Here is a 14,682-nt window from a genome sequence, read left to right on the forward strand (position 1 = left end):
AAAATTCCCCATCATGCCGCAGAAATAATAACTTCCGTTTCTGACATCCATGTCAAAATGTCATTATTTATTAAAGCAGCCTCACTGAACACACAGAGACACACACACACACACACACACACACACACACACACACACACAACAAACCAACCAACCAAGCAACTAGTCATCACACTGCACTGAGTTGAAGCTTTATTGATTCTCCAGATTGATTGTCTGCAGGGTAGGCCAGAGGTGATGGCTGACGGTTGCCTCCTCAGACAGCTGAGTCAGCAGCTGCTGACGGTAATAGCTGTAGATCTCTACGCCCCCTCATCTCCTCAAAGCATTTCCTATCACCACGACAAACAAGATACACCAGAGAGAGAGAGAGAGGAAGCTATGTAGAGCCAAGTGATGCAGAAACTGGTTCCTGAGTGGGTGTTTGTTTGGCTGCATATTCTCTGAGGACTCATGGGAATCCCAGCAATCACATTGACACAGTGCTATGTTATATCTGCCGTGAAGCCAGGCAGCACACATTTTCCAAACAGGGAAGTCCAGTCAGCCTGTGCCGATAGATTCATCATAATAAGCAAAAGGGACACTGCTTGTTTGTCTCAAGTTGAAAATAGGAAGTCAAATGACATGTTGTACCAATAATCATTAGATCTCTGCTGCTAAAGAAGACATGACAAAAACAGGATTGTTTCAAATCATAGCAGCTCAAGCCTTCACTGACGCCTGGGACTACTCTTTGAAGAGTTCTTTTCTGCCTTCTTTTCTGTATAAAAATGATGTTTGACATATACAAGTTAGGCTATGTTGCCCTCTTCCTCTAGGTTTTCTCACTCTTTTGTTGACACATGAAATGAACATAGATTATTACTTGATTATTCACGTGATTTTTCAGTGAACCTTAAAAACATTTCCCGTCTTGGGGCACGGTAGCGTAGTGGTTATTGCGCACACCCCATATAGGGAGGCTGTAGTCTTCCAAGCGGGCGGCCCAGGTTCAAATCCTGCCTGTGGCTATTTTTCCACATGTCATTCCCCACTCTCTCACCCTGATTTCAGACTATCCACTATCTTATGTTTACAATAAAGGCATTCGAAGCCCGAAAATACATCTTTAAAAAAATATATATACTGTACATGTAAAAATATTTCCCGCCTTACCTCAGCTCTTCTCCCACTACACCAGATCATTTGTATTTTGTGTCCAGACGTTTACATGAAAACAAGGAAATTAGATGTTTGATACTACTTTAGACTTCAATTGTTTCAATCACAAGTGGCGAAACAGTTCTTATCCTTTCAACGAGATGCTCTTATTCTGTTTTAACATGCTCACAGGATTTTCTTACAAGTAGAATTAAAAACACCAATGGATTGTTAAACTATTTCTCGTGCTTACTTGATTTTATTTTTTTCTTACCAATTAATGAACAGTGATAGCATTTTTTTTTTTTTTACAGGAAACATTTTGACATTTCATGGGAAGAAAATGTGGCTCGCATTAAATTGTTCAAAAATGATTTCAACAACTCATTAACTCAGGCGAATTAATAATTAAAAAATAGTCAAACTGCTCATTTTAAAATCGTGATCACAAATTACAGTTATTGAAGTGGGAATGCATTTTTTTAAGTGCACAACTTTTACAGGTAAGGTCACATTATTTCTCACAACACTTTGGGGGGGGGGGGGGCTGTTACAGGAAATAACCTCAAACATGTTTAAAATTCCACATCTCTTCTTCCCTCTATACAGTTTTTAACACTTTAAAAGTCTCTGAGAAATATAAGAAATACCTTATTTTGAGAAAAAGCTAACATGACACAAAAACATGGTATTAGTTACATTATGATTTGGCTTTTGATGTTTGATTTAATATGCAATGACACATTGAAAAAGACCATTAATCATAAAACCTTTCAAAGCACAATTCCAAAGAGGCATACAGTAGCTTATACAAGAAATACTCTAGTTACATTTTGTTCAACACAATCATTTTGAAAGTCAATAATGCAGAAATACAAGGCTCTCAAAAAATATAATTAAAAATAGTAAGATATCTGTGATGATGGGAAAGTATTCTATACGAGCATTATACTGCTTAAAATACAACAGGTCAGTATCGGTCGACAACGGTCAAACAAAAAGCGGAAGTGGAAGGTTGAAGACGGCGTCTTCAAAAGGTCTTTTAAAATCATCCAATTCTCTACAGCGTGAAAGTGAGTCATTTTTACACAGGTACAAGAAACAAACTGTACAGGCAGACTGTGTACGCAGAGGAAAAAATAAATCATGAAATCCTCTAACACAACATTACATGAAATCTAGACAATGAAAACGAAGAGAGGGTGACACATCTCTTCAAATGGGAGACTGTACATCCATGTCCAAAGTGAGTGAATCTGCAGAAGAAATCCAAATATACAAGCCATCAATATTATGTAGAAAATTATTAAGTATAAAAAGGGTCAAAATTATTATGAGCTTAAGTTTAAAGTAAAGGTTTTGTTGGGTTGGTTAAGGACTTCAGAATCACACATCATTGTGTGTGCCACAGGATTTTGCACACCATGTGTAAATGACTCACCCAAATGTCCTGGATTGGCTTCAGGTTCATTGTGCATCAAAGAGTCGAGGGTGCGAGGTGACATGGGAAACAGATCACTGGTATTTCCAGAGTTTGTGCTATGAAAAAACAGACAAAAGACAAATTGTATATGAAAAACTGAAATGTCCACTGATGATCACACAGAAACTTGTGGACGTTTCCCTTCTAATCTGTTCATGTTAGTCAATATACTCTCTGTACAACTACAACTAAGGCGTGTTTTTAATCCCACTTTAATACAAGTGAGAAGATAACAGTCCCCTAATTTGTGTATGTCAGAGGTTGGATTCTTCACAGTGACAGCAGAGAGGGATGTGATTCAGCTGCAGCTCAACCCACATATTATTGGTTCATGGGTTAAGATGGTCAACAAATCAGTCTATCACAGATAGTGTAAGCATTCTTGTCAGTATGCACCAAAGTCATGCCAACAAAGACAGGAGATGAAAAATAGGTTGTGTGGTAAGGCACTGATTAAATTGAAACATAAACCAAACCAGGAAAGATTATGATTCGCCCACTCAAACAAAATAGCTTGAAGTATAACATTGATGTAGTGTTAATGACAGCTTCTCTAAGGTACAAACTACAAGAATTGTTTGTTAGCACAGGATATTAAGTGGGAAGAACAGGCCCTTGCAAATAAACGTTATAACATGTTTTCCTTTCTTTTTTCTTCATCTTTGAAATACTGCCATGCCTCTAATCTGTTTATCTTTTCTAAATGATACTTACTAACAAAAGTGATGGTGTTATGTGAAAGCTCATTGCCTCAAACACTGGTATTAAAAATACTTTAGATACATTCAAATGCTTGGGTCTGAGGAATTTTTATACAGATGTCTGAGAAAGTCTGACTTCAACTAAATGAAAAATGGATGACTGGAAGTGAGATGGTCTTGAATTAGGACGAGGAAAAGTGGCAGTGAGTTGAAACAATAACAGGAATTATGTAGAAGGGGGGGGAGGGGGGTGTCTGCGACCGAGTCTCCTGAGACCCACCCATGAAAAACACACAAACAAAGTGACAAGATGCACACACAACCCTACATGCCACCGCTCCCACAAGGGCCTACCATGGGAATGCGTTCCCAAGCAGCTCACTGTCTGGCAAGTCCATGAACACGGAGGGACACCTACGGAGACAGGTCAGGATCTCACTGAGCAAAGCTCTCAACGCCAGCAAACTCACGACCCACTTCAAGAAAAAGGGCTGACTGTCCCGTGAATACACTTTTTTTTTTTTTGGTCACTCAGATATCCCATACAAACACAGATTTGCACACATAATTTGCTTTCTTTCTAACTTTTGGGGATGCATAAAGTTTAAGAGATCAGCTTTATGTCATTTCTGCGCAGAGTTTAGCAACAACAGCTAGATTATCCTCTTGTGTGAGTTAGTCAGTTTGCCTGGAGCTGAGAATAGACTAAGGTCTTGATTATTTTAGGTTTACTGCAGGGCTGATCTACACAAATTTAAGAGTCGCACAAAGTCATCTACATACTGAGAGGGGAAAATGTGTGTACTGCAACCTTTCCAAACTCAGCTTTAAATATTCTGGACATAACTGGGACGTGTTTGGGTGATGATTTCTCCAATGACAGGGATGTCTCAGAGTGAGTGTGAAAATATTTGTCATTTAGTTGTCATTTCTTTGAAACACTTGCGACATAAATAAAAGAGAAGGTTCGGATCTTGAGTAGGAACATCCAAAGAGAACCTCTTGTCATTATGCAAAGAAACGTGATATCAGCTTGGTAGCACAATATTCCTGTCACTACTTATGACTTAAATATAAGGAAGAGGTAACAGATACTTACGGGGTGACGCAGATGAACTTTGTCTTCAAATATGGCTGAATAGCTGTCAACGGAAGAAAATGTTAACACTTCTCTAAAACAATACTAACGGCAACAAAACAATTGGAAAGCACCAAGTAACATACATACTAGGGAATATTTGTTATATCTCCTGTTATAAAGACTTACTGCTTGTAGAGTCTCCTCCCATCTCAGGTTCTGGAATTGCTTCAGGTCTGCAGTACTTCCCAAAAGCCTCCTCTTTGGGAATTTCAGGGTAAAGATACACGAGAGGTGAAACCAGAATGTTGGTGGCATCCATAATCTTGTAGCCCATGATGATGTCAGCGAAAGACATGCTGTTGAGCTGCTGCTTGGTGTAGGGCTCCACAGACTGGATCTGGGTCTTTCCTATTAACACACATGTCAAGTCTTGTCAAGACAACCATTAATAAATTAAGCTTTGAATTATTGTAAGAAAGTTGAAAAAAAAAAAATACTCACCGCTGATGTCTTTTTCTACCCATGTAAATGTAATGCCCCCCTCCTTGCTGCTCTCACTGAAGCGCAGTAGAAAAGTGCCAGGAGGTTTTGGACTAAGAATGGCTCTCTCCCTCTCCTTACTGATGAAGCCCATAATATACCTTTAGAAAAACAACAGCAAGTCATATAAGTAGATGTAGAGTTTCAATATAGTACATCTATTTAGAACCTGTTGACAAGTACAAGGCAAACCCCTTTCTATATTTTGAAAGATTCCAGGTCCTGCTTACGGACCTGACTGTAAACAATGTATGACCTCTCACCCTTCATTCCACAGTGCCAGGATATACTTCTTCACCAGGTCAATGATGTTGTCCAGCCACACCCAGAAGGAGAAGCCTTTGCCAGCCATGTTTTCCTGGGAAGAGGAAGGAGAAAAATAACTCGCACTGAACAATAGCAAGATGGCAGTTTGAATCACGCGTGGTCGGTAGGTGACATACCTTACAGAACTTGGCCCAAGTGATCTGACAGCCAGAGTAGTTGACACACGGTCCTGGAAGAAGAAATGCAGAATTTCAGCACACATTCACACACGATGCAGCGATTTTTCTCATTTAAGGTGACTTTAGGGCGTGACTCCTCACCTAATAATTTCTCAGCAAGAGTTGTGAGCTGTTCAATGGTAAGGCCTCTCTTGGTGGTAGAGGAAAACTGCCAGCTGAGAACCTCAGCTACCTGGTCCCACGTACCCACAGGAGGCTTAGTGAAGAAGTTCACATTCTGTACAGAGAAACCCAGGCCAGTTCAGTAAGTCCAGTTCTTTTACACTTCATAATGTAATGCGTATAGAATCTTCACCTGCACAGTTCATCCCCTTCCCACCAGGGGGTGCAGTCTTACCTTTGGGTGGTTAGTGAGCATGTTGTACCACAGGATAGAAGCCCAGGCGTTTGGCATCTGGCAGATGTTTGAAATGACTACCACAGGCAAGGAATGAGTCTGCCCAAATGGAGGAAAAAAACTAGTTCAGTAGGTTTATAATATATAATTCACTTTTGCCAAGTTTGATGACTTCTGAACACTGACACCAAAATATAACTCTCTTTAACTTCAGTACATCCTCTTGTAATGAGATGTCCTTTTTTATAGTACTAGTCTTACTCCTCTGATATTAGAAGTTTATACTATATAATCTTTAAAAGGTTGAGGTTAGAAGTCATTTATAAAGCAGTTGTATGATTATTATACACTGCACTCAATCTAAATAATAATTATAAGGTAATCGAACAAATTAATGAAAAATTAAGAGTGCAAATAAAGTGGTATTTGGTGAAGGTTTAAAGTATAGGTTCTTTACATCATGGTCATTACCAATAAGAATACAATAAAAAAGCTTCATTGCAGGAGATAGACAAGTTAAGTAAAAAATAGTGCCATTACATTGTGTTACTAACTATGCAATCTGACTTGTCAAGAAGCTTGGCTTTAAAGGAAACCAAAACCATCTGTCAGAAGACATTTGTTTTGAAGATAAATGGGATTACGTAAGAGGCACTATGAATTGTTCCCACAATTTGTTGAGTTTTGAGTCAGTGTCTCACACTCTGAGATGGGCTAGAGGTTAGAGGTGATACAAAATGCATGAATGTAACCTTGTGATAAAATAATTTGAATGAAACCAGACCGTCTGTTTTCAGCAAATCTAAACATATTTTTCAACCACTGAGGATAAGTGAAAGTTATCAAATCTAATGTATCTAATGTACTGAAATATGAGGATGAAGCTACCCAGCCAGCAGTGGGAGGCAACAGCAAACTCAGACGCTTCAAGAGGTGGAAGACTTTGTTAATGACTCATTCATATTGTGGCTGACATGGTATGGGGGTATCAAGGAAAAAAAGTGTAATTTTCACACTATTGTTTTGTTGACTTCTATTACATGCAAGAGAAACTGAAAATACAGATAACTTTCAAAACTCATGAAGACATGATACTGACCTCCAGGTCGATTTTTAAGCCTTGATGATAGACTTCTGTTTCAAAGGTGATAAGATGTAGCTCCTCTGTGACAATCAAGGAGGCCTGAAGAAAGCATATCATTCACCACTTTAGTAGAAAACATTCAACTGCATGTGATGTTCATGACATATTAACAAGGAGTTGGAGCTTTACAATCAAATGTCAGAGTTAATACTTACATCACTATTGGTCCGGCCACCATTTCCACACCTCTGTTCTCTCAGGGTCTGTGACAAAAAAAAGAAGTCAATGCTCCATAACATGCTTTGATTAGAGTATTTTTCACTCACTGTAAAACAGTATCAGTTTGACATTTAAAACTCACCAAGTGTTTGAACTCTGCTGAAAGGCTGCCATTGTTGGATTCCTCCATGTTCATAACCTTTGTGTTGGTACCGAGGATGTTAAACTTCCGTGACCTAAGTTAATCAAGCAACAGCAGAAGGTGAGACCCTTTTTAAGATTAATAAACCCGTAATGCAGAAAAAATACAAATCTTAAAGCCTTACCCTCGGATTGCAGCCACGTCTCCAGATTCTCTGGAAAAAAAACAAACAAGAAATCCAATCAGTACAAGCTGTTATTTCTGTGATGGCCTTCGATCAAAAACTAACTGATAAGGACTTGATATAAATTCTAACAAAAATAAAAAAAATAACTCACTTGTCGATGCACACTTTAATTTTCAGCTGGTAATTGAGTTCAGGAAACTTCACCAGCAACCTGAAACAATAAGAGAAAACATGTCAACAAATTGAATACACTTTAAACTGGTGCAAGTGTTGTTATGTCACAAAAAATGTTTTGACTCAAATGTAACATTTCAGTATGTCATTTCTGAATCTTCACTTTTGCAAATGAAAATCTTACCTTACTTTATTTGTGAATTGTACTCCTGTTTTTATGACCAGAGGTCTGTCCGGATGCATGGGCATGCAAGGCTGCCTCTCAACCACAAAAGCACTAGAAGACAAGAGTCGATCATGTTCAAGAAATAAAAAAACGACACGCGTCAGAATAACAAATGCTGGAGAGAAACTGAGAGCAAAAGGCCCATTTATTGGAGATAAGGGCAGCCGAGGCTTCTTTAACAGAGTGCGGATAGCTCATATGGCTTCACATTTGCTGCATTAGGACAGTTGGATGGCACTGGAATCTACATGCCCTTAATAAGTTAACATTGAGTAAACAGTACTACAAAAACATTTGTAATTAGTCATTCAGAATCAGTAATATCATTGATTAATCTGCACAGATACACTGATGTCTAATAAGAACACAACCGTTTGACTGACTGAAGAAAAAAAAAAAAGATTCAATCTACATTTCAAATGAAGGTCAGGACATATGTAAACTGACTAATCAGCACATGCAGTACCTCTTCATCAGGTTTCTGAACAAGTCCACAATCTTCTCCTCCAGGGCGGGCCGGTGCTGGATGATGGGGTCTCCTTTGTAGGACACCTTCTGCTGGAGCTCCTCCAGCTTCTTGATCTGCTGACGGATCTGCAGCTGGGACTCAGCCAAGGATGTTATCCTGGTTAAAAAAATTAGACCCAGTTCAGGTCGAAAGTCTTGATGAAGCATACCTCTTGTTCACAAACTGTCTAACAATACTGGTAATGGAATACAATTGTAAACTAATGTGATCATAAGCACACTTGTTAAAATTGTATTCATTCTTCAAGAACCCAGTTTACCAAAGTTTTTTTTTTTTAAGGCCGTGTGTTAGTTGTTAAAAATGAATGAAACACATATCACATATTGTAAATAAGTAACTGTTTTAAAAGTTTATTGAGGAAGCCGCTTAACATTTGCATTTCTGGTTACCATGTTTCGAGGCGGTCCAGGCAAATGTTGGGTGGACCTCCAATGCAGGCAATTTGCTGCCTTCTCTTCCAGTCTGCTAGTTCTTCGTCAGTGAGGTTCTTCTGTACATAATCCATGGCAGTCAGCAAGCCTCCCATCTCTGTCACAATTTGCTAAAAGATAAAAAAGCATACTTTGAATTAGGGATTCACTCAACTCACGATACTATTCTCTCACGATTGATTTTACAAAATGAGACTGTAGACAAATTATGACTGAAAAAAGATTCCTTCGGGGGGGCTGCAAACCCACTTGTCAGTGTGGTTTGCAGCCCCTAAAGGAATCTTTTTCAGTCATAATTAGCCACAAGGGGAGGTAATTTTCCGTTTTGGGGAAGTCAAAAATGCCTCCACACCTACGATTTAAAAGACGTTGGTAAGTCCTCAATTTCAAAATCTTACTCCGCAGCTGCCAACTGCCTCTGCTGTACAGCTGCTGACGCTCATGATATTATTGCGATTCATTTTTCAGAGTACCGATGTGAATTTTGACACATCTGAATCGATTTATCACACTTTTACGACAAATTTCGACATCCCTACTTTTAATTAACAGAGTCCATCTGTCAATGAAAATGATTGTTTGAGTTTAATGTCTGTAATGGCAGACTTTTAAAGGTTGAGTGTCTTCTTCCACTTGTGTTTGTCAAAACCCCCATCCGGGTATTTCATTAACACACATAAAATAAGGTCTTGTTGTAAATGTTATGTTAGAGTGGTAGTTTTACATTTAACAGTCCTAACATTTTTCACATGCTCAAACATACGGGCATACTGCCTAATCTAAATAACTGATTGATCTATTCTTGTTTTTCTTGGACTAATCCAAACTGTTAGAATTCTTTCTTATGTATTTTTTAAAGATGTATTTCAGGGCCTGCTTACTTCGAGGACATCAGCCTCTGTAAATGGGGCACCCTGTACTGATGTATTTTTCATTGAGTGATGACATAGTAAGTTTTAACACCCACCCTCCTGAGCTGGTCCAGGGCGCTCAGCATCTGCTCAAGCTGAGCCATCTTCTGTCTGGTGGCAGCTGCTTGACTGTTCCCATTCAGGTCCTGGGACAACTCTAAAGTGGGTGGACATATCGTTGGTCATTCTTTGAATATGATTCATTCAATCTTTACCAAATGATTAATGTTAATTATATTCTATAAACAATATCATTTCTAAAGGTTGAAAATATGACTGAGGATATACCTCCTTGGCTTTTCAATGTCTTGTAATTGAAGTCAAAGTCATCCTGCAAGTTCTCGAGCATTTTCATCTTCTGTTCCATATCCTGCAGGAAAACAGACAATGTTTCATTAAACGGAGATCGGTTTTAAGATTCTTTAAAGCCCCATGCTAAGAAAATAATTTGTAAAGCTCTGATGGAAACTCACCTGCACCCGCTTCCTGATGTCTTGAAGGTTGTGCTCCAGGATCTGCTGCTTCTCTGTCACTACTGTCCCGGTGGGATGAGCTGCCTGGCCATCCTGCAGGAGAATTAAGAACCATTGCAAAGACCCATCTAAGCCTTAATTTCCAATTGAAATGGTATGAAGTAAAGCTCTTTGATGAAATATGAATGAGACAGCTAGGCTACTGTAAAGTCTCCTCTACCTGTGCAGCAGAGGTTGCGGTCTGCAGCAGTCTTTGCTCCTCCCACAGGCAACGGGCAACAATGCGGGCAATATCCATCGGCTTTTCCAGGTACTTGCTCTGCAGATGCTGTTTTATCCTGCGCAGGTTATGCTGATAGAGTACATTGTTCTCCTGCAGGAAACGGCTGTACTGCTGATCAATTTCCCCCAAGAGGTTGTGGAACACCAGTGTGGCATGTGACTCCTTATTGGCAGCGTAAGCCCTTGTAAAAATGAAGGAGAAGATGATAAGATTATTTCTAATTTCTTTTCTAAGAATTGATGAGAGCCAAACTAAAACACATCCCTTTGTAACCCAACTAAAACCAGTCACTTTCTCTTCGGACAAACTTCCAAAAATATGTTCATGAACTTTTAAAGCTATGTATTTTAATCTTGTATCCAGCAAACTTTATTTTCAAAATAACCCAACTAAAACCTCTGCTGAAGTAGTTATACTTCTATTTTGACTCAACAACGTATCTTTAGAAAGAGTATTCACTCAAAACAGCTTTTACTTGATGCACTGTGATAAACAATATGCAAGAGGTCTACTATAACATACAACATAATACATGGAGCTCTCTGCCTGACAAGATATCAGCAAGTCATGCTGAGTGGCCTAACGCCTGCCTTTAGGAAGTGCAGGGGGGGGAAATAATATAAAATGTATACGTATATGCAAACACAAGAAACAAAATTAGCTTTTAAATCAGAACTAACAAATATAATAATTTCTTACCAGTCCTGATTCTCAATCCAAGGGGCCAGGAACTGTCGTAGCTCCATTGGGAAGCTGTCACTGTACAAGTGATAGAGCTGCTCCAGATACCTGGTCTCCAGCTGCTGTAACTGGTTCCACTGGGCCATTCTGTCACACACCTCCTCCAACCTACACAAAAAAGACGAGGGTAACGAGAATGACGTTTCTGACGTAGTATAACTTAAGAGAAAATCTCTTGGAATGCAAATAATGATCGCTATTAACAGAAAGTAGAAGCACTTTCTCAACAGACCATCTCTTTCACCTACTAGACAGAAATTGCCAAATGCTTTTTTTTCTCTGAAAATGAAACGGCTCATCAGGAGGCCTCCTATTCAGCACAGTCACTTCCTGTTCAGTGAAACACTACGCCTTCACCAAGAAATATAGGGTGACATGAACAGCTGTAAACTCCCTTAGCACATAGGATCATATAGATCTCCAACTGTAGATGCTAGAGACAATGAAACCATGCTTCCCTTTTAACCCTTTGTGAGGCCACTGGTGATAAAGATTTCAAGCTTAAGAAACATGTTCATCTTGCATTTTTAACATTTCTTAATAGTCATATTCTGAAGAGCAGCTGCTTGCAGAGACAGTTATTATCCATCAGATCCACATGATAGCTTCTGCTAGCCTTCTCGTCTTACCAACAGCAGGCTACACTCTTCCCCCTGAGGGCTGTAGACTGTACTCTAACAATAACCAGACACTAAGTGAAGCCAACAGAAATTGTCTCCTCCATCTGAATGACCAACTGGAGCCATTTTAAGCCTCTTACATAACTTTTATACAGCAGTGCATTAAAAGTCCAAAGTCTGGCCAGACTAAGGCTAGCTGTAAAGTGAAAGATGCTATGTTTTGTGCAGTGCATTTGTCACAGTAAAGACATAAGAAAAGGAGTGAAGACTAAGGCCGTAGCCATGGTAATAGATGAGTCGTACATACTGGAAAAGAAACTAGATTTTGAGGAAATGACACTATATTGAAAGGCTACTATAAAGGCTGGCCTGTTATTACGGTTATTTTTCGAATACAAATGAAACTTATGTTAAGAAATCGAATGGAAAACACCTTTGTGACTAATCAAAATGTACTAGCTATTGTAATGGACAGTATTAAGTCAGGTGACCCTCGCTAACTGGTAACTCAGTGTACACACGAGTCATCAAAAAAAAAAGAGTGTCTGTTAAGTTGCACCCAAGTCATGTCAGGAAAAAAAAAAAATAATCATCCAAAACAAAAGTTTCTCACTTACAGTATGGATGAGGTTGTTTTTTTGTAATGACATGATCACATAAGGCGTCAACCTCATGACCGACGTTCCTCTTTCACTGTCTGAGGCGCATCTGGCGTAAATTCATGTTATGAAAACACCGAGAGAAAGACTAACTATAGTCAGTAATGTGATGAGTGATTTCTTTCATATTCTCATCAGTTGATTGTCTTTATTGTTTGTTTGTCAAGAGTTAAATCTACAAACTGCATATTAAATAGGTCGCGCTAAACATCCCTCGGATAAAACGGGTTAAAAATGTCCATAAGCCATGCAACTTTAACTTGTGTGATTTCTTTCTACAGCCTGCATGATGTCTTTCCATTTTGTTGCCAATAAACTCAGCACCATGTGGCTGGAATGCTCAGACATACAGTGGTGGGGTTTTTTTTTTTTTGTTGTTGTTGGTGTTTTCTCTGGAACATCAGTGACCTTTTATTCATTACTTTAAACAATGGTTGGCATCAAGTTAATGTCACGCCAAGGTGGAAAAGCCCACCAAGTCTGACTTTATTGGCTGCTATTCAAATGACAAAGACATCTTGTATCGCTGACTGTCAAACATATTTTAAGGTCAGCCGAGCCGACCCTTTGATAGATAGTTATATTTCACAACCGTCGATCCAAATGTCACAGATAATGCCTTCAGCTGCATCTTCAGCATATTTGTTGTTTGTCTCAGTTTGGAAACTCATCAACCAGACACAATAATAATAATAATAATAATAATAATAATAATAATAATACATGAATAATAATAGACTTTTATAACACTTTTAGCCTACTGTAGCCTGTTTGTCTTTGAGTAGCCTACTCAAAGACAAAGAGGATGAGACTTTTTTTTTAGTGGTTGTAGCCAAGAAATGTAACAGGACAGCTGGATGTGTGCTCAAATGACCAGTTTTCAATGCTTGCAGACTGAACAGTAAAGAACATTGTAATCCCTTAAATCATGTCAGAGATACACCAGGAAGTAATTCACGAACAAACAAAGAAACTGTAACCAGTCCAACGCTCCAGATAATAGTCCACGTGACGAAAGGTGACAACAACGTGGTGTGTATTATATGCTATTAACCATTAAATGTCATGCTTTGAAACTGAAACTGAACTGATAACTCATACCATTCAGTAATGGTAGGCCTAGCTCGAAATTCTTATTCGAGCCATAGAAGAGCTGAGCCCAAGTGCAAGGGTCCCGAAAACAGACTGTAAATATTAAAGGTACCGACATGTCGGCCTGCAGGTAGGATGGAGATGGGCGTGACAATCAAGTCGAGCACTAAACAACAGCCTGAAATACAAAGGGTCAAAATGTGCAGCCTGCCCAAGGCCATGTTGGGCTATTTTTCCAGTCCTGTTTAAAGAACTATATGTATTGACATTATTGTGGCAAGCAATCCAAATCACACAGGAGAGAATACAAAACGTAGATTCACGACACCGAGATGGTTTTCAATATTTCCAGCGCCAGACGGAATACACACGGTAGAGAAAGTCGTAACACTTTTGCCTTAACACACTTTTACATGTGAAAGTTGACACAGTTGACAGAGCATGCTTTTCACCACTTCGCTACAATGTTGCAGTTCCACGGTTCGTTTCCATTAATTCATGTTTGCTATTGTACCATAAAAATGTAACAAAATCTCAGGTCCAGCACAACGTGTTAGTATATATCAAAGTCAAGAGCAAACGACGTGATAATAGCTTACCTCGATGGCTGTTTTTCTTTTGGAAAGTTTCTCCGTAAAAAAGGGGATTATTTCGATTATAAAACACTAACAATCGCAGTCAGTAACCACTTATTATTTAATTAAAATCATAAACGCGACGAAGAACACACAGACGAGCGTCCAAACTCCGTATCTTTCTGGCAAGTGCTTGAAACTCTGATGCGCGAACAATTTTTTTTTTTTTCACTCAGCCAAATCTTCTACAGTGCAGTCTTTCCCAGCCACACAAACCCGAAGAAGTAAATCATTGACGCCTCTAAAAGCCAATGTTCTTCGTCAACTCTGCTGGAGCCAATCAAAAAGCAGTTTTAAGGCGCGGAGGCGGGACATCATATTAGGTTGGTCGAGGACGTCGTGTTTACTGCTGTCGCAACTGCGCTGTTCCCCTCATCGCACTCTCCCCGCAGCAGCACGTCACAGTAGGCCTAAGCGCTTGTTTGCTGCGGAGGGAGGAAGGGCACTTGGACAAAACAGCCAGGCTGGAAGTCATCTGAGTTACT

At 39.2% G+C, this 14,682-nt stretch overlaps 1 protein-coding gene across 2 annotated transcripts; it reads right to left on the reverse strand.

The window, feature by feature from the left end:
• Nucleotides 1–1,834: 1,834 nt before the first annotated feature.
• On the reverse strand, nucleotides 1,835–14,401 carry stat3 (signal transducer and activator of transcription 3 (acute-phase response factor)). Of its 2 annotated transcripts, XM_020632573.2 has the most exons (24): nucleotides 14,162–14,401; nucleotides 11,150–11,299; nucleotides 10,388–10,631; nucleotides 10,168–10,260; nucleotides 9,983–10,064; nucleotides 9,751–9,851; nucleotides 8,742–8,893; nucleotides 8,290–8,448; nucleotides 7,782–7,874; nucleotides 7,575–7,634; nucleotides 7,421–7,450; nucleotides 7,237–7,330; nucleotides 7,091–7,138; nucleotides 6,891–6,974; nucleotides 5,792–5,890; nucleotides 5,536–5,671; nucleotides 5,392–5,444; nucleotides 5,212–5,306; nucleotides 4,910–5,049; nucleotides 4,595–4,816; nucleotides 4,427–4,469; nucleotides 3,682–3,741; nucleotides 2,585–2,682; nucleotides 1,835–2,399 (listed from the first exon to the last, which is right to left on the reverse strand). In XM_020632573.2, exons 2-24 carry the CDS (start codon nucleotides 11,275–11,277, stop codon nucleotides 2,359–2,361), a joined length of 2,355 nt encoding a protein of 784 aa, XP_020488229.1. In that variant the 5' UTR covers nucleotides 11,278–11,299; nucleotides 14,162–14,401; the 3' UTR covers nucleotides 1,835–2,358. The 2 variants fall into 2 exon arrangements, with proteins under 2 accessions (XP_020488229.1, XP_020488230.1); XM_020632574.2 differs by lacking the exon at nucleotides 3,682–3,741 and having other exon boundaries at nucleotides 14,162–14,400.
• Between the last annotated feature and the right edge of the window lie 281 nt (nucleotides 14,402–14,682).

The sequence above is a fragment of the Labrus bergylta genome, chromosome 16 (genome assembly GCF_963930695.1).
Source record: "Labrus bergylta chromosome 16, fLabBer1.1, whole genome shotgun sequence".
NCBI lineage: Eukaryota > Metazoa > Chordata > Actinopteri > Labriformes > Labridae > Labrus > Labrus bergylta.

Coding starts and splice junctions, on each gene's coding strand:
- stat3 (XM_020632573.2), bottom strand. CDS start 11,277: ATGGCCCAGTGGAACCAGTTACAGCAGCTGGAGACCAGGTATCTGGAG. Junction 8,894..9,750: donor CCCTGGACCAGCTCAGGAGG/GTGGGTGTTAAA, acceptor TTTATCTTTTAG/CAAATTGTGACAGAGATGGG. Junction 8,449..8,741: donor CTGGACCGCCTCGAAACATG/GTAACCAGAAAT, acceptor TTTTTTAACCAG/GATAACATCCTTGGCTGAGT.